The following is a 26,707-nucleotide window of genomic DNA, read 5'->3' as shown; positions in this document are numbered from 1 at the left end:
AGACCACAGAGATGTGAGGACTTGGCTGCTGGTCCACCATCACTTAGAAAATATTTACTACCACCAACACTGTGCCTGGTTTAGTGTTAGACATGGGGGGGGATCATGATGAAAGGATGTGGACTGTTCCCCTGCAGCTTACAATCAGTGGGGAGAAAGATCTACTGGGGAAAGCAACAAGGTAGATGTTGTAACAGCAGGGTATGAGACATGAGACAGGCAAGAGCTGAGAGAATCAGGAGTGGCTTTCCAGAGGAGGCGATCCTCAGGTTGAGAGTCTGATGGATGAGGAAGAGTTTGCCACCAGCTTGAGTTGGCTGGGACAGAATCATTGTTCTTTTCTTCTTTCCATGAAAAATATACAAGTAACCATGAATCTAAGAAGGTCTGTATTACTGTACATGGCCACAAATATTTTCTCATCTTGTTGAGAGCAAAGGAAAGAGTGAGGGAAGTTAATTCATGGTCAAAAAGTGGTCCCCAAGGCCATGTTAGAAGACACCAAGCAGGTTATATACCAGCAGCCTGAGGTCTGTTCCACTGACTTCTTTACTCCTCATGTTGGGGCTCAAACCTCATAACTATATGGAATGCTTGGGAAAATGGGTAAGTGGTATCTCTCAATTTTTACTGGCAGCTGCTAGCCTTGCAGTTGCCACGGAGATGAAGAGAAAAACCGTCGTGTCTGTGAAGTGGATTCTTTTCCTACTAATCAGCACTGAGAGACCTTACCATCCTGTTTTATCACACCCACCTTTAGGACTCACTCATTGTCTCTTAACTCCATAGTCTTGAGGTTTTGCAAGAAGACCCAGTGGTTACAGACAATACCATTTTAGCCCAGAGTTAGAGTCCAACAAACTTGATGCAGCAGAATATAGGAAAAATCCAAAGAGTGATCACTCCTCCCAGAACTTAGACAGTTCCTAATGACATCATAAAAAGAGGCTCATAAAACTCAAGTCTGCAAGGGAAAACAAGGACATTTTTCTGCCTTGGGTACTAAAGCCTTGAGAAGAAATAGCATGCTGTCAATCTAGCCTGAGGTTCTTGAGGGGAGTTTTCGGCAGCAGACCCATTACAAACACATTTCAAAGCTGAAGTTGTGCCAAAATGAGGAAAATGTAGTCGTCCATCTTGATTGCTACTTTTCCCAGGCATAAAAGTAAATTAGCCTTGACAAAAACAGTTTATTCATATCGCTTTATGAGAGACATAGCATATGGGTGGACAAAGTCTTCCAAAGAAAATCTCTATCATCCATTTATTTCATTCAGGACTGATACCATTCCTCAATGGGGATGGCCTCCCAAGGACAATTCCTAACAGGGTTATTTATGTCGAGCCACACGGAGTGGTTTTTTGGAACATCTTGAGAAATAGCATTTGAAAGTGCTAACAGTTCTGTCAGCCATCTACTTTTCTGTCTTTGCATTTTTATCCATAGAGGAGGAAGTGGGTACATGTAAAAGCAGACAAAGGTACCGCCACTCAGACCATGCTTAGATTCCAAAGGCTCAAATGACAAACTGATAGACGATCAGAAGGAAGATGTGGCAGAAGGACACTTTCTAGATACAAAGCTCAGAGACAGTATCGCACTTATTCAAAACAATCTCTCAAGCAATTCCTGGGCTCCTATCATGTGTCAGATGGTGTGGATGTCATCACTGGGGATGAAAGAGGCAGTAGAATGGGGTGAAGGGGAGTGCCAGCAAATTATCTAGTAAACACCAAGTGACACATGAAGAAAGAGGCATGTGCAGCGTCCAAAGGGCACCAAGGAATCTTATCCAGTCCACATGGGTGAAATCAACTTGACTTTGAATCCTGGGTCTACTTCCTATTAGTTGTGTGACTTTAGACAGGTTTCTTCACGTATCTGAATTTCAGTTTCCATATTTGAAGTGGAGAGTTATTGTGAAGAATGGAAGATAATAGCAAATACCAATACTTTTGACTATATGTCTATAAAATCAGCACATGCATAGTATATATGTATACACACACTATATCCATATGTACACCCATATGGATACATATATACATACACATATACATACATGCAGGCACACATATCCAAATCCAGGTTTATCAGGCGCATGCTACCACCAGCTCTTCTAACAATAACAATAGCAATAATAATGATGATGACTGTCTTAAAGACCATGATGCTAACTGGCATTTACAACTGTTAATTGCGTCCTGGGCATTAAGCTAAGCGCTTTACGTGCTTTCCCTCATTTAATTCTTCCAACAACTAAGGTTAGTACTGTTATTTAATCCCATGTTCTGAAGGAAAATAATACATAGAAATTAAAACAATAATTCGTAGAATTGGATTTGAAACCTAGAGCCCCTGTTTTTAGCTACCATAGGATAGGGCAGAACTATCTGGCCCCAAATGGCAAAGAACCAAGGCAAACCCTATGGAGACCCTCAACATAGCCCACCCATCCGCATCACTCCATCTCAGCATTCAGCAGAGGACTAGGGAAAGCCCAGCCCCCCACAGCAATGAGCGTTCCACTATTACCCATCAACGTGGACTGTGCAATGGTGGGCATTGGGTGAAGATCAGGGAGTGATGGAGGAAAGATAGGCATATTAAATGAGAGAAAGAAAGTCTTGGTAAATAGTTTGTAAAACTCAGCATCACACAAATTAGAAGGTATTTTGGGCACAGGCATGATAACTTCCAGGATTGGCTTCTTTACTCAAACCCATTTTTAAGAGGTTTGACTTCATGAACTTCAGATGATCCCCTCAGCATTTAGATTTTTTAAAAAAGATTATTTTATTAGACACAGAGAGAGAGAGTAAGCAAGGGAGAGAGTACAAGTGGAGGAGAGGGGCAGAGGGAGAAGCAGACTCCCCAATGAGCAGGGAGCCTGAAATGCGGCTTGATCCCAGGACCCTGGGATCATGACCAGAAGCCAAAGGCAGATGCTTACTTAACCAGCTGAGCCAGCCAGATGCCCCAAGATTTAGACTTTTTGCTTGAACTCAGATTTTCCTGGGTTGTTAACTACCTGCAAAGGTCAGAGTCACAGAGATGTTCTGTACACACATTCTTCCAGGTGAAAAAACCTAAGCAAACTTTTGTGTGCCTGGACATTGCTACTTCATGACCCAGGGTGAATGCCAGGTACAAAATATTAATTTGTAAGCTGCAGGGAGGTGGGTAGTATCATTCTCTGGTTGGAGAAGATTCTATTTTTATCTGATTTTTTGCAATGCGTGGAACAGAAACTTACCATCAGGGAAATATTTGGACATTGTTTCTTTCCTGGGGGCATAGTCTCATCAATGTCTGCAATAGGACCATGATATGAGATGATAGTTTTGCTCTGCAGAGAATAGGGGTTTAAATGGCAACTCCACATTTACTTGATAGTGTGAAAAACCAATGGTGTTTCACTCCCAGAACTCTGCCATGAATACTACAAAAGCTGTATTATTTGTCTTATATAATTAGCTCACGAATTTTGGAATTTTACCTCAAAATGTGGCCAAAAGAATTGGCAAATATCACAGTACCACTAATGCCACAATCTGTCTGTTTAAGCTCCAATGTCAACTTCTGATCACACAATTTAAATAACTTAGACTTAATTCCTAGGTGAAATTTGAGGACATTTTAATATCAATATGAGAGGATTTGGAAAAATGTTTGAACAGGGATAAAGAAGTCTTTTCTACCACATTTTAAAAAAGGAATTTAGATCTCTTCATGGAACATTTTTTTCGGTGGGGTGGGGCAGAGAGAAAGAGAGAGAATCTTAAGCAAGCTTCACACCCAGCATGGAACCCAATGCAGGGCAACTCTGAGATCACAACTCTGAGATCATGACTTAAGCCGAAATCAAGAGTTAGATGCCTAGGTGACTGAGCTACCAAGGTGCTCCTATTCATGGATTTTGTTTTTTTAAGATTTTATTTATTTATTTGACAGACAGAGACCACAAGTAGGCAAAGAGGCAGGCAGAGAGAGAGTGAGGGGAAGCAGGTTCCCTGCTGAGCAGAGAGCCCTATTTGGGGCTTGATCCCAGACCCTGAGATTCAGGACCTGAGCAGAAGGCAGAGGCTTAACCCACTGAGCCACCCAGGCGCCCCTATTCATGGAACTTTCAAGACAGCAGGTCCGATATTCACAGTGGAGGCTCATACAGCCATCTCTGTCTGATGATATGTGGCACATGGGTGTGACTAAATTGATAGATTACAGCACAAGGTTTCAGCAGAGGAAAGCTGCCCTGCACTTGCCTTCCTTCTCTTCTAGGAAGAAAGGAAAAACATATGCCTTTTATAAGCGTGTGATGATGACAATGCTGCCAGCAGAAACACCAGGTCCCTACAACCTCTTTATCAGATCCCAAGGAAGTCAAAGCAGAAAGGATGCAGAATTCCAGAAACCAGTTCTGCCTGAGGCTATTCCTTCCTTTGGCCTTCTGGATAAACTAAAGGAAATGTATAGTAAATTTTAGTGGAAAAGAGAAAGTACCTTCTTGGGGGGGGCAGTCATCAATGAGAGAGAGATTCCTGTCCTGGTGTAACTTCCTACCTGTCATCTGACTATGCACAAAAAGAGCATGACACTTGGAATCAGAGCACTCAGCTTTCTACTTACTGGCCAAGTGAATTTGGACACATCACTTAAACTCTTCAATGTGCCTAAACTGGGAAGATTTATTTTAATTCTCTGGATTGCTTATCACAGGTCTAAATGAGAGTTTACATGAAATTGTACAGCCAATGCCCAAAACATTTAATAAAGGCCAGATGGGCAGGAAGAAGTAAGGTGTAGGTCTGGTTGAAAGGCATCTTGAATCTTTGAATTGGGGTGGAATCCATCCCAGTGATGGAAAAGTGAGGACCTGTATTTGTGAAGGCATTTTTTAATTGAAGTATAGTTGATGTACAATATTAAATGAGTTATAGGTATACAACACAGTGATTCAGCATTTATTAGCATTACAAAGAGTTCATCGTATAAATCTAGTACCATCTGTCACCAAAAAATATATTACAATATTATTATTCGCTATGCTGTACACGCATCCATGTGTCTTATTTATTTTATGACTGGAAGTTTATACCTTTAAATTCCCTTCCTCTATTTAGTCCAGACCCTCTTCTCCTAACAACCACCAGATTATTTTCTGATTGTTCTCCATGAGTCTCTGTTTCATTTTGCTTATTGTTTCTTAGATTCCCCACACACGTGACATCATATGGTATCTGTCTTCTCTGTCTGATTTATTTCACTTATTAAACACCCTCTAGATCCATCCATATTGCCACAAGTGGAAAGATCTCATTCCTTTTTTGGGATTGAGTAATGTTCCATTGTATATATAGACCATAGCTTCTTTATCCATTTATCTACTAATGGACACTTGGGTTGTGTCCCTATTTTGGCAATCATAAATAATGCTGTAGTAAACATAGGGGTGCATATTTTTTTTTCATATTAATGTTTTTGTTTTCTTCAAATAAATATCCAGAAGCAGAATTGTGGAATTGCATGATAGTTCTATTTTTATTTGTTCTGAGGAACCTCCATACTGCTTTCCATAGTGGCTATACCATTTTGTACTCCCACCTATAGGACACAGGGTTCCCTTTTCCACACATCCTCACCAACACTGGTTATTTCTTTTCTTTTTGGTGATAGTCATTCTGACAAATATGAGGTGATATCTCATTATAGTTTTGATTTGCATTTCCATGATGCTTAATGCTGTTGAAAATCTTTTCATATATCTGTTGGCCATCTGTGTGTCTTCTTTGGAGAAATATCCATTCAGATCCTCTGCCTATTTAAGTTGGATTGTTTTTTGTTTTTTGTTTTTGTTTTTAATTGAGCTGTGTGAGTTTTTAAAATATATTTTGGATATTAATCCCTTATTGGTTATATCAATTACAAATATCTTCTTCCATTCAGTAGGTTGTCTTTCTGTTTATTGATGGTTTTCTTCACTATGCAAAAGTTTTTTAGCTTGATATAATCCTGCTTTTGTTGCCCTTGTTTGAGGAGACAGATCCAAAAAAATATTGCTTACACTTATGTCCAAGAGTTTTCTGCTTATATTTTCTTCTAGGAGTTCTATGGTTTCTGGTCTCACATTAAGACTTTAATCCATTTTGAATTTACTGTTGTATATGGTGTAAGAAAGTGGCCCAGTTTCATTCTTGTATGTAGCTGTCCAGTTTTCCCTTATTGAAGAGACCGTCTTTTTCCCATTGTATATTCTTGCCTCTTTTGTTGAAGATTAATTGACCATATAAGTGTGGGGTTATTCCTGGACTCTCAATACTGTTCACTGATTGACTGTGCATCTGTTTTTTGTGCCATACTGTTTTGATTACTATAGCTTTGTAGTATAGTTTGAAACCAGGGAGTGTGATACCTCCATCTGAGCTCTTCCTTCTCAAGGTGCTTTAGCTTTGGAGGTCTTTGTGGTTCACTGCAAATTTTAGGATTATTGGTTCCAGTTTTGTGAAAAATACTATTGGTATTTTGATAGGTATTGCATTGAATGTAAGGACTGCTTTGGGTACTATGGAAATTTTAACAATATTAATCTTTCCACTTCTTGAGCAAAGTATACCTTTCTATTTATTTCTATTTTTCATCAGAGTCTTAGTTTTCCGAGCGACAGGTTTAAATTCATTCCTAGGTATTCTATTTTATTGATGCAATTGCAAGTGGGATTGTTTCCTTAATTTCTCTTTTGGATAGTTTGTTGTTTGTATTTACAAATTTTGCAAATTTATGTATATTATTTTGTATTCTGCAACTTTACTGAATTCATTTATTAGTTTTAATAGTCTTTCAGTGGAGTTTTACAGGTTTCCTATACACAGTATTATGTCATTTGTGGATAGTGACAGTTTTACTTTTTCTTTCCCAATCTGGATGTCTTTTATTTCTTTTTCTTGTCAGATTTCTGTGGCTAAAACTTCTTCTTTTTTTTTTGAAAGATTTTATTTATTTACTTATTTATTTGACATACACAGAGAGAGAGAGAGAGAGACTGCACAAACAGGGGGAGAGGCAGGCAGAGGGAGAGGCTCACGGAGCAGAGAGGCTGATAAGGGGCTCCATCCCAGGACCCTGGGATCATGACTTGAGCTGAAGGCAGACGCTTAACCGTCTGAACCACCCAAGTGCCCAAGACTTCTAATGCTGAATAAAAGTGGTGAGAGTGGGCATCTTGTCTTCTTCCTGATTTTAGTGGAAAATTTCAGCTTTTCATCAATGAGTATGATGTTAGCTGTAGGTTTGTCATAGATGGCCTTTATCATATCAAGGTACATTCCCTCTATACCCACTTTTTTGAGAATTTAAATCACAATTAAATATTGAATTTCACTGAAATGCTTTTTACACATCTATTGAAATGGCCATATGATTTTCCCCTTCTTTTTGTTAATGTGATAGATCACATTGATTGATTTGCCAATATTGAATCATCCTTGCACCCCTGGAATAAATCCCATTTGATCATGCTATATGATCATTTTACTGTACTGTTAAATTCAGATTGCTCATATTTTATTGTTATTATTTTTTATTTTTTACTCCTATTCTGTTAAGGATTTTTTTATCTATGTTCATCCTGGATATTGGCCTGTAATTTTCTGTTTTTGTAATCAGGGTAGTGTTAATATCTCACAGAATGAATTCAGAAGCATTCTTTCCTCTTTAGTTTCTTGGAATAGTTTGAGAAAGCTAGGTATTAACTCTTTTTTGAGTGTTTGGTAGAATTCATCTGTGAAGCCATCTGGTCCTGGAGTTTTGTTTGTTGGAGTTATTTGATTACTGATTCAATTTCATTAATAACAATCAGTATATTCAGATTTTCTATTTCTTCTTGATTCAGTTTTAGAAGACATTATGTTTGTAGGAATTTGTCCATTTCTTCTAGGTTGTCCCATTTGTTGGGATATAATTATTTGTGGTACTCTCTTATTATCTTTAGTATTTTTGTGGTATCAGTTGGGACTTCTCTTTCATTTCTGATTCTATTTATTTGAACTCTCTTTTATTAATGAATCTGGCTAGAGGTTTGTCAATTTTGTTTATTTCTTCAAAGAACACTTGGTTTCATTTATCTTTTCTACTGTTTTGTTTTTAGTATTTACTTCATGTATTTCTGATCTGATTTTATTATTTCCTTCCTTCTACTAACTTTGGGCTTTGTTCTTTGTCTAGTTCCTTTAGGTGTAAGGTTGGATTATTTATTTGAAATCTTTCTTGTTTCTTGAGGTGGGCATGCATCACTATAAATTTTTCTCTTAGAGCTACTTTTGCTGTGTTCCACAAATGTTGGACCATTGTGCTTCCATTTTTATTTGTTTCAAGGTATTTTTAAATTTCCTCATTGACCCACTGGTTGTTTAGTAGCATGTTGTTTAGCCTCCATGTGTTTGTGGTTCTGTGTTTTTTGTAGTTTTTTTTTTTTTTATAGTTTTCTTGTAGTTGATCTCTAGTTTTGTATCATTTTCAGAAAAGATACTTGATCTGATTTCAATCTTAAACTTATTGAGATGTATTTTGGGGCCCAACATACTATCTCTCCTGGAAAATATTCCATGTACCCTTGAGAAGAATGTATGTTCTGCTGTTCTGATTGGAACACTTTGTATGTATCGATAAAGTCCATCTGACCTAAGGTATTTTTTAAGGCCAATGTTTCCTCATTGGTTCTCTGTCTGGATGATCCCTCCATTGAGGTAAGTGGGCTGTTAAAATCTCTTCCTATCATTCTTATTACTATCTGTTTCTCCCTTTATGTCTGCTAATGCTTCCTTTATTATTTAGGAACTTCTGTGCTGGGTACATAAATATCTATAAGTGTTATATGTTCTCTTGTTGTACTTAGCCCATTATTATGATGTAATGCCCTTTTTTGTCTCTTGTTATAGTCTTTTTTTCAAGTCGGTTTTGTGTGATATAATTATTGCTACACCAACTTTTCTTTAGTGTGAAATACCTTTTTCTGTTCCTTCATTTTCAGTCTGTGTTTGTGTTTAGATCTGAAATGAGTCTCCGGTGGGCAGCATACAGATGGGTCTTGTTTGTTTGTTTGTTTGTTTTTTAATCCATTGAGCTACTATATGCCTTTTGATTAGAACATTTAGTCCATTTACATTTAAAGTAATTACTGATAGATATGTTTATTGCCATTTTGTTCATTATTTTCTGGTTGTTTTTGTAGCTTTTCTCTCTTCCTGTCTTCTTCTCTTGCTCTCTTCTCTTGTGATTTGGTGACTTTCCTTATTGTTATGCCTGTATTCTTTCTCTTTATTTTTTTGTGTATCTATTACACGTATTTGGTTTGTAATTTTTATGAGGCTTATGTATAACATCCTACATATATGGCACTCTATTTTAAACTGATGTTTGCTGAAGTTCAAGTATATTCTTAAAGTACAACATCTCTACCCCTCCCTCATTTTGTTTTTGACATCATACTTCACATCTTACTATTTTGTGTATCCCTTGAATAATTATTATAGGTCTGGATGATTTTATTACTTCTATCTTTTTTTTTAACTTTTTTTTTTTTAAAGATTTTATTTATTTACTTGACAGAGATCACAAGCAGGCAGAGAGAGAGGGAGTAAGCAGGCTCCCCACTGAGCAGAGAGCCCGATGCGGGGCTCAATCCCAGGACCCTGAGATCATGACCTGAGCTGAAGGCAGAGGCTTAACCCACTGAGCCACCCAGGCGCCCCATTACTTCTATCTTTTAACCTTCATACTAGCTATGTAGGTGGTTCATCTACTACCCGGGTTATATGTTTACTTTGCCAGTGAGATTTTTTTCTTTCATAATTTTTTTACTTCTAGTTATGAACTTTCTTTTCCATTTAAAGAAATCCCTTTAACACTCCTTGTAAGGCTGGTTTGGTATTGATGAACTCCTTCAGCTTTTGCATATCTAGGAAACTCCTTGTCTTCAGTTCTGAGTAATAATCATACTGGGTGGAGTATTCTTGGTTATAAGTTTTTTCCTTTCAGCACTTTGAGTATATCATACCTCTCCTTGGTCTGCAAAATTTCTGCTAAAAAAAAAAATCAGCTATAGTCTTATGGGGGTTCCTTTGTATGTAACGACCTGTTTTTCTCTTGATGATTTTAAGATTCTCTCTTTAACTGTTAACACTTTGAGTATAATGTGTTTTGGTGTGTGTTCCTTTGGGTCCATCTTAGTTGGGGCTTTCTGTGATTTCTGAACCTGGATGCATGTTTCCTTTGTCAGATTAGGGAAGTTTTCAGCCATTATTTCTTCAAATAGGTTTTATGTTCCTTTCTTTCTCACTTTTCCTTCTGAGACTCCATAGTATGAATGTTAGCACACTTGGTGTTATCTTGGAGGTCTCTAAACTATCCTCATTTTTAAAATTCTTTTTTTCTTTTTGCTGTTCTGATTGGGTGATTTGTATATCATATCTTTCAGGTCATTGATCCATCCTTCTGCATCATCTAATCTGCTGTTGAGCCCCTTTGGTATATTTTTCATTTCAGGTATTATGTTCATCAGCTCTGCTTGGCTCTTTTTTATATTTTCTATCTGTTGAAGTTCTCACTGTGTTCAACTATTCTTCTCCTAAGTTGGGTGAGCATATTTATGACCATTACTTTGAACTCTTTATCTGGTGGATTGCTTATCTCCACTTAGTTCTTTTTCTAAGGTTCTGTCTTGTTCTTTCATTTGGAACATATTCTTCTGTCTCCTCACTATGCCTAATTTTCTATTTATTTCTATCTATTAGATTGATTAGTCTCCCAGTCTTGAAAGAGTGGCATTATGCAGAATGTGTCATGTGGGACCCAATAATGCAAACTCCCCTAGTCACCTGAGTGAAGCACCCAGGGGTGTCCCTAGTGTGGGCTATGTATACAATCCTGTGGTGGCTGGATAACAATGTACTGTTCTGCAGGGCTGGCCCCATCCCCTCTGGCTGCAAGGCCTGGCTGTGTACTACAGGTATGCTGATGGGTAGGGTTATTGTCCTTTTGACTGAGAGGCCCTGTTGAGGTACAGGATTGTACAGAGCTCTCAGTGGGGGCACATCCCCTGAAATTGCAGTTTAAAGGGAGGACTCCACAGTAGTGTCTACCAGCATCAGGATAAGCACAGCAGAATGCAATAGGAAAATTGGCTTCAGCCAGTGTCTCAGTCTCCAGGGAGAGGCTCAGCTATCTCCTGCCTCACTGGTTGACATTCTAAGATTAGTAAGTGGATCTCCTTCACCTGTGGTCTATGTGCTTTTCAATCTCTCGTTTTTGTACTGGTTTCTGGGTCAAGTGAGTCTGTGCTTAAGCCCTCTGATAGCACTTTTGTTTTCTCTACAGTTCTATAGTTTTCCTGAGTGCATTCCCTGTTAGTTTTCAAAGCCTGGTATTTTGGGGACTGATCTGTGTAGGATCTAATGGTTGAAGTTTTTGATGTGAAGCTCAAATCTCTTGCTCCTCAGCAGTAATTCCTATATTTCTGAGATCCTTCTGATTGGAATGGGATGCTGCATCTGGAGTGTGGTTTCTTCCTTAATGAGACTGTGTCTCTGCCACTTCTACCCATTTCATGCCATCCCTTGCTGTGGAGACCCTGCTTATCCAGTTTCTAGGCCCTCTTCAGAGGGGACAATTCTACATGTAGTTGTAGATTTGTTGTGTCTGTGGGAGGAGGTGAGCTCAGGAACTTCCTACGCCACCATCTTGCCTGTCCCCTATCCAGGAATTTCTGGTTATGATATTTACAGAAGCTGATGTTCAGCCATATGGGTTGAACTGCACACTCTCCCTAAAATTCACTGTGATGTCAGAAATAGAAAAATCAGGGTTTGCTAAAAGAAGATAAGCTGGGGTGCTTTGTTTCAATATCCCTTCATGACCTAGCCAATATCTAAAACTTGATATTTCGTTCAATTTTTAGCAGACATGTCTCAATTTTCCTTCCTATTAGCCAGGCTGGCTTAGGCAAAGAGAATTTATTTGTCTCAGAACCGAACTAAACAGGGAAAAGCAGTTACACAGCTTAGGCTCAAGAATAAGTGCAGTCAGGGACTTGAACATCCTGAGTATCTTGGTATATTTCCTGTCTCTGTCTCTCTTTGTATGTTGACTTCATTCTTTTATCTTCTTTGCCCTACATGGAAGAATTAAACACAACTGCAGACTTCTTTCTAGCATGAGAAGACACAGCTGTTGGCCCACTGTCTACAGGTCCCAGGGCAGTAATTCATTGGTTTAGTTACATCAGGCATTCATTTCTGGACCAATCACCTTTGGTAGGGCAGGCTGGAAACTGACTGGTTTCATGTGGGTAAAGAGCACACTTCTAGGACTAACTATTGTGGCAAGGAGACCACTGGTATGAATAAACAACAAAGAAAAAGAGAGTTCATTTCTACAAGAACAGGAGATAGTGATGGGCAGACTCTTTCACAGAAATCCTCAATACCCTAAATGTTTGGAGAATTCTCCATATACTTGGAAATTACTCTCCATTCTCTAAACTTAATGACCAGGATTCACTCTAATTGGCTATTTCATTGTCTAAGAAAGCCCAGTTCTCAGTTGTCAATAATATCCTACTTGGTATCAGAATACCTAGTGGTATGGGCTGGGGGAGAGAGTTTTTTGGTCTACTATTGTTCAAGGATGAGCAATATGGCTCACTATATAACAGTTGTTCATTCATGGTCTTTTAAAAAATTGAAATTAGCCTACACTAGTTTCTTAAATTATCATCCGAAGCCTCAAAGAAAACAACTAAAATAAAGGAGCCACAAACTTGTGTTTGAAGTGTGTGTGGAGTGTGTATGTGTGTGTGTGATTTTCTTCAAATAGAATGAATGCTTATTAGTTGGGGATATAAAAGTTGCCTAAAGGCAGAGAATGGACCAAATGACCTCTATTTTCTGGATAATCTGCTGAGGAGACACTGAGTTTATGTTAGTAAATTCTGAAGCCTTATTGATGTTTTTTTCCCTTGTTAAGCAGGATTTCTCAAACATAAAAGCCTTTTATGCTACCTTTTGGCAAATCCAGAGCTGCATATTATTTTTAGCCAACAGACTGACTCTACTATAAACTTCAAAGATGTCCAAAAACAAGATGCAAAATATTTCAATAATGCTGCTTAAGCACAAATGGAGATTTTCAAGCTTTTTGGAATCTCTTTTTGGTTTCTCTTCTAGTGGAAGTCTTTCCCACATGTCCATGTCCTGACACATTTCATTCCATACAGAGAAAGGTTGGATGGCAAACTCTGCTAACTGCTCATCCTCCCTACCACCTCCCACAGCTCCCTACCCTCATAGGCACACATGTCCTGTGGTTACCATAGGAACTAGTAGGATCTAATTATTTAAAATTCTGATATTTTTTTCTCCATGGATTTTTGCATTAATTTTGATTAAAAAATATTTCATTAAAACGTTATTTATCTTGCTTACTACATTTTTGGCCCCTCGCTTTTATATTTTGCACCTTATGTAAACATCTTACCCTTCTCTCAGGCCTCATATCTAGACAGACTTAAGAGTCTAGTGCAGTGTCTTAACTAGTATCTATCATGCTCAGTCCTGATTTTCCCATCTCTAAAACAAAAATGATAACTGAAATATTCTTATAGGGCTATTAGAAGGATTAAATGAGATGGTACATGTAAAGCATTTAGAATGCGTGAAATGGAATCAGTATTCAGTGAATATGACTGTATTACTACTGTCAATAATAACACAAGTGACAGCAAAAGCAGTAATAGTAGATAACACTTAGGTTCAGTCATCAATAATCAGACATAATCCCAACTCTAGAGAAATTTTTCTACTGGGAGGCTCAGACACATAAAAATATAGTCATTGTTCAATGAATTGTTATAATAAAGGTTTATATGTGGTATGAAGAAGGCATGAGAGTGAGGGGAACTAGCTAAGCTTTTAGAGAAGGGGTTTTAAGTTGAGTACCAAAGGCTGAGTAAGAGGGTGTGCTAAATGGAGAAGATAAGAAAGATCATTCTAGTGGGTACAAAGTCACTGAGGCTGGAAAGGTCCTGCTGGACTCTTCAGAGGGAGACATTCTCTGTAGCTGGAATGGGGAATTTTGGTAGCAAAGTTGTGGGAGGTGAGTGAGTAAGAAAGGATCTAGTCTGTGGATTAAGAGCCTGGAATGTCATTCTGAAGAGGTTAGATTTCGTTCTGGGGACAGTGGAGGATTCTGCTGAAGGATTTTGAAGCTCTCTTTTGGAGATGTTCATGCATGAGGCTTAGGAAGGCAACTGTGTGAAGGACAGACAGTCAAGGGCAGGAGTGGAGCCAGGGATTCCCACTAGGAGGCTACTGTCAGATCCCGGCGATGAGGATGAGGGGCTGAATCGAAGCCCCAGCAGTGGTACTAGAAAGCATTCAAGGGATCTGACCCACGTTTCAGAGGCAGAATCAATGACCTGGGTGGCTGACTGAGTGTGGGGTGCTATGGGGAGAAAAGAGAAACTGAGAATGTCTAGGAGGTCCCATCCATAGTAACCAACGGAGGACACGTGAACAGGAGACAATGTAGGTAAATATGTATGGCGGGAAGAAGAAGATAAGGAGCTCGATTTTGAACACATTTAACTAGAAATGCAGGGGAATATCCCAGAGGACATGCTCAATAGACAGTTGGAAATATTGGGGGGAAGGGGAGGCTGGAGTTTGTGTGTTGACTGGAGCATGGGGAAATATATGTGCCACCTCTGGGAGAGCTGCCCAGAGAAAGGAGGGTTGAAGGTTCAATCATATGATTGTCTCCATCTTTCTTCCTCTCTGCTTCTCCATTTTTATCTCTCTGTGGACCTTAATAATCAGTGTGCTTCCTGTGTGGGACTTTGGCCTGGTCCCCCAGCAAATGTCCCCAAAGATTCTTTACCCTGGCTATTTGGTCCGCCATTTGGAGACGTCCGTCCAGCTCTCGTCTGATCTGGGCTGCTTGCTCATCCGGATTGTCCAGCTGCACAAAAGCACAAATACAGACTTTCAGTTCGGATCACAAAAACCAATAAACTCATGACTTCGCATTTTACATGCCCCAATCTCTGCCCCCATAGACATATTTCACTAAATGTTAAGAATCTCTTAACAGACAAATCCAATTGGACGGAAATCTTAAGTTTAAATCCTACCATGTGGTAGGCCATTGCTAGAAAAGATATTTGAATGAACTTGCACAAGAATCACTTTGGAACTGTTAGGCAGGGGTGGGTCTAATTAGGGCCCCGTATAGCACCTCTATCTTGGCCCAATGAAAAAAGTGTTTACATGACAGACATACATGGAAGGAGCCAGTAATATAACTGTTAGAAATGAGTGGAATAGACGTGGTCCTTATCCATAGTGCCTACATGGCATATATCTTACAGCTGTCCCACCCCTAGACCATGGAGCTTAATCAATCATCATATTCCTTCTCACTGAGCCCTAAGACTTTCTCAGCCAGTACTCCAGCTGGCCACTACCACTGAATTGGTGTTGATATCTAAGTTGAAATCTATCCTTGTCTTCCCTGTAGTTAGAGCTCTTAGGAGTAAAAATCATCATATCCAAGCATAGATAAACCTGGACAACTCCATTAACTTCTCTGGTTTTCTCATCTATAGAATGAAGGGGTTGGTTACATAATCTCCATCCTTACCACATCGTTGAAAGAGACTGGCAAACATTTCTGTAAAAGGCCCTATAATTATTACTTTTGGCTTTGAGGGCAATGAGATCTCTGTTGCAATGACTCAATTCTTCCAATCCAGTGTGAAAACCGACATAGACAATATGTAAATGAATGAGCATTTCTGTGTTCCAATAAAATTTTATGTGCAACAACATGGGGCAGGCTGTATTGTTACTGATCCCTGCTCTATGAATTAAGCTTATCTCTTTATTTCCAAGCAAGTCTGTTGTTATCCTTCAAACTGTAATTAAGTTTGTTTTGTTCAGTAATTTGATTGATTTTATTTGTAGAAAAGTTTAACAAATAGGGAACAGTGGCATTCAAATAGAATGGACTTTATTCCTCTTTATAGCGCATATTAACTCACAACAAAAGGTAGCTTAAGAAGTATCTGAGTTTTCTAACTCCCTTTCCTTTAACAGCCATTTTTATTTAGAAATTTGAAAATGAAAACCCACGTCCAGAGGCGTCTGGGTGGCCCAGTCAGTTAAGTGTCCGACTCTTGATTTCGGCTCAGGTCATGAGACTGATCCCCACTGAGGGCTGTTCACTCAGCAGGGAGCCTGCTTGAGATTCTCTCTCTCCCTCTGCCCCCTCCCCTCTAAAATAAAATAAAATAAAATAAATAAAAGCAAAACAAAACAAAAACCCCACCCAGATCCATGCTTAAAAAAAAAAAAAAGAATCTCATCTATGGTACAAAATAAGTTCTCTTTAATATGATATAAACAGGAACACTAAAAAATTTATGGTCGTAATTTTGAAGCACTGTCAATGGTCTTTTTTTAAAGATTTACTTATTTATGAGAGAGAACAAGAGAGAGAGAAATTTGAGCAGGGGAGGGGCAGAGGGAGAGAGAGGGAGAGAATCTCAAGTATACGCCCCACTGAGCATGGACTCAGTTGTTGGCTCTTGGTTTCACTCGGGTCATCATCTCACAACGCAGAGATCATGACCTGAGCTGAAACCAAGAGTCAGAGGCTTAATCGATTAAGTCACTCAGGTGCCCCTTGGTTTGTTTTATAAAACACATAAAAAAATCCATCTAGCTTTGTACCGTGCATTTTTAGCACCTGATTTAATTCAGGAGTTGTCTCTCTCTTTTTTTTTTTTTTTTGACAGACAGAGATCATAAGTAGGCAGAGAAGCAGGCAGAGAGAGATAGGAGGAAGCAGATTCTCTGCTGAGCTGAGAACCTGATGCGGGGCTCGATCCCAGGACCCTGGGATCATGACCTGAGCCGAAGGTAGAGGCTTTAGCCCACTGAGCCACCCAGGCGCCCCCAGCAGTTGTCTTATTTTCTCCTTTCCACAGTTTGGAGGGGCAGGATTGTTTCCTAGATCATAAAGACTGGATTGCAACTTTTGGCCATATATTCTAAGGTAGCACTTCCCAAAGAGTTCTGCTAAACAACAATCTTATTAAATACTCCAGAAGAAAGGGTTCCAGAACTATGGTCAGTTGAGTCTCAAAAATGGTGTATCAAAATGCATAACGTCTCTGAGAAGTTCTGCGGTAAGGAAGTCTGCTAGACTTTGATCAACTTAATTATTCTCTAATTTAAACTGAAATTTATTTTTGTTTTTGCCCAATACTATGCCCAGAGAATGAGGCAGAAATCCTGTTCTACATACATATAAAGAAAACCACCCGAAAGCAGTTACACTGCTACCCAGGGGTCCATCCATCACAAGCTTCCCCATAGGCACACATGAGAAACACGGTAGCCCCCACGCTGTTTTTAAGTGCCAACGAGCTGTCTTCATTCTACTCCCTTGGAAACCCAAGACTTCTTTAGCTCTAGGTGCCAATCCACTGGGAACACTCAGAAGTGTCTTGTTCAAAATACATATGCAAACGAAATGTCTGACTTCCTCTTAAGAAGCGGCAAAATGATTAGTTTAGGGGCTAAAGTTGGGAATTCTGTCAGAAGATACAGTGTTCACAGATTTTAAAACTGAAAAGAGAAAACACAGCCCAACAGAACTGTCCCCATTACTAAGTTTTATGGAGGCATCTGGCCTCATCGGACGGAACTAGAGATAGCAGATAATGCCGGCAAAGAAGACGAGTAGGCTAGGTCTACACTATGCTTCATTCATTAGTTCATGCATTCTCTCGTTTACGCATTCACTTATCAGATTTTTATGGAATGTCTTGATATGCCAAGACAGTGGAATACAGAAAGGAATAAGACAGACTTAGTCACTGCCTCCATGGAGCTTAAATCTAGCAACAACAGATAAGGTTATTTGAACATTTGGGGCACAAAACAGAGGGGACTAGGATTTATTGATGCCTATGGCAAGCCTGGGTATCCTATGAACTGTATTTCAGTCTTTTCTTAAAGGGTCTCAAGAACTAGATTCTCCCAGGAAAAAGACTCTGGGGTCAGGAAATGCTGCTCCCTCCTGGAAACTTATAGTACATATTAGCATGATTATGGTTCTGAACAATTCTTGAATTAATAAGCCTCCTATTGAACTGCATTTAATTTTGTTTTTTAAGCAATTATTTCACTGAAGAATATCCCGCAGGGCAGTTTGGGAAATTTCACATGTGAAACAGCTTTACGCAGTAGGCTACCATTATCATGCCCATTTTACAGATGAAGAAACTGAGTCTCAGTAAGGTTCAGGAATTTGCTGTAGTTCACACAGCTGGTAAAGTGGTATGACCCATTAGAAATGGAGTCTGGCCTGTCTCACAATGAAGCTCTTTTTCTCTGCCATTATGTTGGCTTCTTTCTTTAGTGCCTTGTTTGCTTTCCTAACTGGTTCTACAATTAACTAACTCAGTGCCCTCACTTTGTTCCTGGTATACAGGGGACAGTTTAACACATCGAGCCACCCTTAGGGGGCAGAGAAATGTCTACCCTCCTTCACCTGTCATTACTGGCTGATGTCTTCTGGAAAGGCTATAGCAGGGCCAGAGCCCTCCCCAAGAAATGAGAGCAATGAGCGTGTCCTTATCCTGGCTCTGCCCTTTAGTAGCTGTGTGACCTTAAGCAAGTTACTTAACCTCTCTGCGCTCCAGGTCTCTTCATCTGAATAATCAGTGTAATAAACTGACCCAAGGCTATTATGAGAATTCAACGAGACACCGGGTATAAAGTGCTCAGCCCAGTTCTTGGCACACAGTTTCCTGAACAAACCCTCCAGAAATGGTGGTTGCTGTTTGTGTTATCAACAAGCCCAGGATAGCTGTACTTCTCACATGGGCCACGGTGGGGCGTCCAAGATTCAGACAAGAATGTGGCCGATGGGGACCGTGTCCCTCTGCAGTGTGGATGTGGGGGTCCTGCTCTACAGTCTGTGCATGAGAAAGGAAGGGATCGGGGGCTCCCATCTCTTGACAAATTTCCTTGGCTTCCCACTGTCATCAACATTCTCCGGGGTCAAGTCCCTTTGCTCTGTTACACTTTAATTAGAAGGAGTGACCAGAAGGTCCATGCGGCTGCCTGACAGCTAACGATCTAACAGAGGATTCTGAAAAAAGGAAATGCAACCGAAGCTCTCTCAAACAGCCTGGCATGATAGAGAGGGCCATCCTCAATCGAGGAGCTTGATAGCCCCACTGTAGGAAATCCAAAAATATAAAGAGGAATCAAGTAATTACCGTTTCAAGTGCTGGAAAGAAAAAGCCAGAGAGTGAACTTCCATGGAAACGAGGTTCTGTTTACTGCACTGGCCTTTTCCACCAAGGAAAGGAAAGATCAGCTGGCAAACCAGGCCAAGGGCAAACCTTTCCGTTGACAGCTCATTAGGGTTAAAATATGTACATGTGCATGAAGGTTCTTTACCTAATTAGACAAATAATCTTCCTACTAGCAGAGGTCAAGCAGAGGCAGAGTGGTGGTTGTCATGATTTGCCTGCCAAGCAAAGGGACTGTTTCGCTGTGCTCTTCTCTCAAAGTGATGGGGAGCCGAGCTCGGCACAGTCCCGTGTTGACAGGTATCACCTAAGCTATCAGTTCCAGCCCATCCTGGGGCTTGGGATTCTCTCCAGCTCATGGTTGTACCCCTTTAGACCATGCAGAGGCAAGATCTCAGACCAGCACTGCCGTTGGCCTAGTGCATACCTGCAGGAACACCACACAGCAGGGGAACCAGGCCTGAGAATAGGGCAGAGGGGACTCTGTGTCCAATTATCCTGCTGGTTCCGTGACCTTGTCATGTTTCTCAACCTCTGAGGCCAGGTTCCTCAACTGCCCAGGGGGGATCACTTTGATCTTGCAAAGCTACTGAAAGGACTAAATGAGACAGCATGTGACATGTTTCAAGGGAAGTCAGGCCCACCTGGGTCCAAATCCTGGCTTTGCAATTTCCCTCTTCAAAGGGATTGAACAAGTGACGAAACCTAAGCCTCAGTTTCCTGGGATGACATAAGATACCTACCCCCGTGTGTTCTTAGGATTCACTGAGAGGATATGCATGCAAAGCACCTAGCACGATGCTGGCACATAGTAAGTCCTATAGTTTAGAAAACAGTTTCTAGAATTATCCCGATTCTAGGGTGGGCACTCATCAGATGTCAACTCCCCTCCCTGCTGTTTTTAATTTATGATGGAAACTAGACCCAGGGACGGGGGAGCCCTGGAGTGGACAAGAGGAGCCCTTGTTCTGGTCCTCGATTTGCCCTTAGCTGGGAGACCTGGGGGCGATGTCATGACCTCTCTATCCATAGTCCCCCCCACCCGAGAAATGACGAGCCCTTTCTATTAGGTCCCAGGAGTCTCTGCAAAGTCTAGACAAGCATTTCTCAAGGGTCTATTCTGGAGATACTGGTCCTGCAGAGAAAGGGGGTGGCAGTTAGAGCTGGCTCTCCCTCTCCTTCCTGGAGAGCTGCAAGACACATAGGTGAGAAGACAAACTCGTGTGGCCCTACATCTCCCAAAACTACCTCATCCTGTGTGTGACACGTTTGTGTAGCACATCTTGGGATATGCTCACCTAGGCAATTCTCCTGTGTGCTACATTTTTCTCATATCCATGGACACATTCAGTTTTTTGGAGGGAGGAGAAAGGGAGTGAGCAAGCCCACTAAGTAAATGGAGCTATAGATCAGCTTAAGAGGGACCCTGCTGGGAACACTCTCCAGGGGGACAGAGAAATTGTCACTGGGCCCAGACTTGGGATCTCCTCATTAGCCAGAGGCTCTGGAGGATCAGGCGGCACAGAAGACGTCCTTGGGCACCAGCCTTCCCTAGGATGCCTGATTTCTTTAGGCTCACACATTATGAATACGGGGGCAAGTCCAACTTTGGACTCTTCCAAACTCATCATTCTTATTGCTGCACGGCAGGCGCCAGTCAAGCAAGAAGCAGGCATGAGGGGCACCTGGCTGGCTCAGTGGGTTAAAGCCTCTGCCTTCGGCTCAGGTCATGGTCCCGGGGTCCTGGGATCGAGCCCCGCATCGGGCTCTCTGCTCAGCAGGGAGCCTGCTTCCACCTCTCTCTCTATCTGTCTGCCTCTCTGCCTACTTGTGATCTCTGTCTGTCAAATAAATAAATAAAATCTTAAAAAAAAAAAAAAAGAAGCAGGCATGATTCAAATATGCAGAAAATTTAAACAGAAACAGGCAGATCACTTTACGCACTATTTGAATAATTGCTCTACTTTCTGGAAAAATCTACAGTGCTCAGCCTCAGAAGGAATGTAGCAACTTCAGCCTCAGGAACACAATGAAAATGATCCAGAAGGGTGGCAGCAAGGAGCATTCGAGACCACGTAGTCGGCTCAAGCTGGGCGTTGGCCCTGCAGAACTCGGCTGCCTGTCGGACACCACGTTCCCCTACGCCCTCCAGGACACGACACTGGGCTCCTTGCAGATGCCTTTGTTTTCTCCTTCTGCCAGGCAATGGCACACACTGTTTCTCACACCTGGAACATTCCCCCTTGTCTCCTCCTTGATGCATAACCAGTTCCTATTCTTCATCCTAGGCTTTGCCGCAAACTCTTCTCTGACCCTCCACAGTTGGTGAGTTTCTCCTGCCAAGCTCTCCTAGCACCATCCACCACTCCTCTTCTTAGTACTTTTCACAGCTGTAATTTTACATGCACTTATGTGATTATTTGATGTTTACCTACAGCACTGTTAAGGTCCATGAGGGCAGGGATGCATGTGGTTTTTGCTTCTCTCTGTGTTCCCAGCACCTAGCACATTGCTGAACACATAGTGGGCTCTGATAATTGCCTGACCGACTAAAGGACCGAGTTAATTAACTGTGACCCAAAGAGGGAAAGTGACCTGCTCACAGTCACACAATAATCAGTGAGAGGGTTGGGACCAGCTTCCCCACCTGCTAACTTCCAGCTTGCTATGTTTTGCTGCTTAGTGACTGTGTTCTGGGAAGGGCCATTCTCTGCAGAGGTAGGTAAAGACCGACTTTTGCTGGCATGTCACCAGTTACATTCCCGATAAAGCCTTCTTAATTGTGGCCTCTGGGGGCTTGAGGCAGGTATGCCTGTCAGCAGCAGCAGTGTAGGCCACCTGCTGACCTGGGTTCATTGGGTCTGTTTTCCTGGTTCCTCTCCACTTCCAAGCCTGGACTCTCAGTTCCCAGGGATTAGTGTCTGGGAAGGAGGCTCCCGAAAGCTACTGCAGAGGAGAGCAGAGGCACTTCCCTGTAAAGCACTGCTATGAGCTGGCACGGTCCTCCTTTCCTGCACAGGCCTATGTGCTTTCTCCTCCTTCACAGACAAACTGCTCCAGCAAATGCGGCTCTCCTGGCATGCTGCAGTCTGGAAAGTTACAGCTAGGACAGCGTCAGTTTCCCTCCAGGGGATGTGGGTGTCCAAGCTCCTGTCTCAAGAATGGACTGATGTTTGCACTGTGACTACATCACAGCGTTCAGTGCCTGGCCGTCGCCTCCAAACTCCTTCCCTGCCCACCTGTCCCCGCTTTGTCCACATCTGGTGATGCTGTATGATGTGGTGGGCAATGGCTGCTCTCCCCCTCTACTAAGCAGCTTCAAATCCTTGCCTCTCTCCTTTGAGGCCAAGTGGTACTGAGCAAGTTATGAGAGCTCTTGGAGCCTGAACTTCTCATTTTTTTGAACTCCCTTAACTCTTTTTTTTTTTTTAAAGATTTTTTATTTATTTATTTGACAGAGAGAGATCACAAGTAGACGGAGAGGCAGGCAGAGAGAGAGAGAGAGGGAAGCAGGCTTCTTGCTGAGCAGAGAGCCCGATGTGGGACTTGATCCCAGGACCCTGAGATCATGACCTGAGCCGAAGGCAGCGGCTTAACCCACTGAGCCACCCAGGCGCCCCTGAACTCCCTTAACTCTTAAGAGGGGAATAATAATGATAAAACCTACCGCATGGACTGGCGAGAGGTTAAAAGAGATGGTATGTGGACGCCCCTTAGCAGAGTGCCTGGCAGGCCTTCACTTTCAGTAAACCTCAGCAGCTCTTAGTACTTGACGTTCTGCATATCTCTGCATATCTGCATACCTCATCCTCACACAATTTCTGATCCTAATAACACTTAAAAGGGGGCAGAACAGGTTTTCCTTGTTTTGAAGAAGGAAACCAAGTTTCAAAAGATTAAGTAGTTTGCCAGTAGTTTCAGAGATAATTAGCCCTCACAGAGGAGTTAGGCCTTAGAAAGTAGAGCATGGATTTCAGAATTGGAGAACCTTAAGATCAAACCCAGCTTCTGTCACGTACACACTGTGTGACCAGGGCCAGGGCCCTCAACCTCTCTGAGCATCACTACCCGTAGCTTTAAAGTAATACCCTCTGAGGACAACGGTAATGATGATCATAATAGACGTTTTCACACGGTAGGGGTTCAACACATTGCAGGACTATTATTCTGGTTTTATTACTGGGGGAGGATCTCGTGCAGTCTACAGGCTTGCCTGTGATCTGTCTTTACTAGGGCTCTGTTCCAGGGCTATTTCTAGAGAAAACATGGAATTTGGTGTCCTGTGCATATGCAGTTCCATTCTGTTTTTATAAAAATCACCTAAGGAGATACTACCTTATTTGTTGAGGAGTTAAAATAAGACCATTAGTGTCTCTCTTTACCATGCCTTACTTCCTCTCTAAGAGAAGACGTTGAGTAGGTCAAAGTTCCCATCTGAGGGAGGTACTTCTTGATTGCAAAATGCAGGGTTGAACTCCCAGAGTTTGCCAGCCAGTAAGAACAGCCTCTGCATTTGAGTCACCAGTTTTATGTCTTTGCTGGCTTCTGGCAATGCAGTAAATATAACACAAGAGCTCCAAATGCAGTAATTCTCGGAGCAAGCAGCAAATAAATACATAAAAATACCCCAAACAGAAAACCAATCTTTTCCTTTATGATCCCGCAGGGTTCAACCAATCTCTTCCCATTCTCACCCAATCCTGGAATGACCTCCTCTCTCCTTTCCATTTCATTCTTTTTTTTTTTTAAGATTTTATTTATTCATTTGACAGAGATTACGAGTAAGCAGAGAGGCAGGCAGAGAGAGGAAGGGAAGCAGGCTCCCCGCTTAGCAGAGAGCCCGATGCGGGGCTCGATCCCAGGACCCTGAGATCATGACCTGAGCCAAAGGCAGAGGCTTAACCCACTGAGCCACCCAGGCGCCCCTCTCCTTTCCATTTCAAATCTGACATGTCACTCAGGGTCTGGTTTCAGGCCCGCTTCCTGCAGGGAAGCCCTCCTTGAGCCTGCTATCAGCTTGGCTCTCTAGGCACCTGCAGCCAGCCCAGCACCTAAGCCTCCTATGTGTTCACAAGTCTCAGATCCCCTTTCCCCACCAGAAGAGCTATAGGGCACAGTCATCAGGGACACAGGAACTGGAAACAGTCAGATCTGGGCTCAAGCTTTGCTCTACCACTTACCAGCACCGTGACACTGCACGATAAATAGTACTGTGTCTGTGGCCTCTTCTGCAGAGTGGGAGTCCTAACAGTAAGGATGCCAACAGCAGAGGCTTGTAATGAGAATGAAGAACAGTCCTCATAAAGCACTTAGCATGATCCTTCGGACAGGATGCAGGTCTACAGGTTCAAGGCTATAATTTAGTACTCTTAAGGCCAGATACTGGTTTTTATCCAGCATGAGGGACACAGCTGTGTTTTTTATGGATCATCTTAATAATCTTCACAGCTGGGGCTGGGAGATGGTCCAATTCACCTGCACTGCCCCGAGGACACAGGGAACTGAGTCATTCAAAGAAGACTGGGTACTGTCTTTCCAGGTGGGAGGAGGGCAGCTGAATCTCAGGGTATTTTCTGAAGCAGGCAGTTTTGCGAAGAGAGGATGCTTGGAACTAGGTTGGTTTATCCCACTGTACTTGTGCATCACCTTCTAAATATTTCTGGAATCCACCTATTCTGTTTATCCACTTCCCCAGGCCAGGTTGCCATTGACTCTGTCCTGGACTGCTGACCTATTCACTTGCATCCTTTCTGACATAGCAGTTCTCAATCCTGGCTGCACAAGTGGGATCTCCTGCAAAAGATGGAAGGACATTCCAATATCCAGGCTGCAGCCGGATCAGCTAAATCAGACATTTGGGTTGGGCCCAGGCATTAGCATTTTTTTTTTTTAAAAGCTTCCTGTGATCCCAACGTGTAGCAAAAATTGAGAACTTTTACCAAAAACCAGTGGTTCTGAAACTATGGTGCACATGAGAATCAACCAGAGAATCTATGAAAACAGAGCCATGGGGCTCATCCCCAGAGAGTTTTGATTCAGTGGGTTCAGGGCAAGACCCAAAAAGGTGTTCTTCTAACAGGGGCCTGGATGATGCTGATGCTGCAAATTATACTTTGAGAACAAAGGACTAAATCCATGCTCAGCAATTGGATCCTGCTCCTGCGTGACTTGTCAGTAATACTTCATTTTCCTTGGCAGTAGGAGTCTGAGGTCCTTCTCGAAGCCTAGGGAGCTGGTGCCATCTGGTTCCTGCACAGCTCTCCAGCCTTATCTGCCAACACTGGATCTTGCCCTCCAGGCTCCAGTCATTCTGTGCTTCTTCTTAGCTTCTCGAACATGACACATTCTTTCATGGCCCTAGGCTGATGCACAAGCTTTCCCTTCCCTCCTTCTAGCCTTTGTGTGGCTAACCCAGGTTTGAACCCCCACACTGATTCCTTAGGAGACTTTGGGACCCCAGGCAAGGTCACTTCCTCTAGGCTCCCACAGCATCCTGAACTTCTCTTATTGCTTCCATCACATTTGCATTATTTGCTCCCTGCTGTGTTCTCTGAAAGACTATAAAAGCCTCCAGGGCAGGGACCTTGTCTGTCTAATTCACTCTAAGATCTGCAGTGACTGATGCAAGGTAGGTGAGCTAGGAATATTTGCAGAACTACATCTGAGATAGAGCTAATAATATCTACCGGGCTTTTTTGGATGAGTTTGTAAGATAAGTTTGTCCAGGCACTTAGTGTGGTTTCTGATGCTTCATAGGTGCTCAAATCATGACCTAAAGGGAAATCTGACTGCAAATGGTTTAGACTTATTAAACCCTTGTTGAACATATAACTGAAATTGAGTATTTAAGTGGAGAAAGGGCAAAGAATTAATTGACTAAAGTGTGAATAATTGAGGTGTGAACCAATGAAACTCTGGGAGCCTCAGTTTCCTCATCTGGAAACTGGGAATATTAATACTTAACTAGTCATTTAAAGCATGTTCACTAAATGTTTACTTTGTACATTGTGGTTTGAGCTGTGAGAGCAGAACAGACAGGGACCTTGCCCTCTGAGCTTATGGTCCACAGGACAGCTAACGATCTTGAATCCTATGGCTTGGCCATACCACAGGTCTCATTCATTGCCTTGTTTAATCCTGAGATAAGAATTACTGTTACGATTGGGACGCCTGGGTGGCTCAGTGGGTTAAAGCCTCTGCTTTTGGCTCGGGTCATGATCCCAGAATCCTGGGATCGGGTCTGGCATCGGGCTCCTGCTCGGCGGGGAGCCTGCTTCCTCTTCTCTCCCTCTCTGCCTGCCTCTCTGCCTGCTTGTGACCTCTGTCTG

General features: G+C 41.9%; 1 protein-coding gene across 25 annotated transcripts in view; it reads right to left on the bottom strand.

The window, feature by feature from the left end:
- CADPS (calcium dependent secretion activator) overlaps positions 1-26,707 on the bottom strand; it is a 477,655-nt gene that overhangs the window by 245,415 nt on the left and 205,533 nt on the right. For all 25 annotated transcript variants that reach the window (XM_047690232.1, XM_047690260.1, XM_047690359.1 and 22 more), the window contains exon 4: positions 14,930-15,010. In XM_047690232.1, coding sequence (XP_047546188.1) covers positions 14,930-15,010 — 81 coding nt within the window. The remainder of the gene's footprint in view (positions 1-14,929; positions 15,011-26,707) is intronic.

This window comes from Lutra lutra, chromosome 1 (assembly GCF_902655055.1).
Source record: "Lutra lutra chromosome 1, mLutLut1.2, whole genome shotgun sequence".
NCBI lineage: Eukaryota > Metazoa > Chordata > Mammalia > Carnivora > Mustelidae > Lutra > Lutra lutra.
Note: the sequence above shows the minus strand (reverse complement) of the source record. Positions and strands in the feature narration are given on the sequence as shown.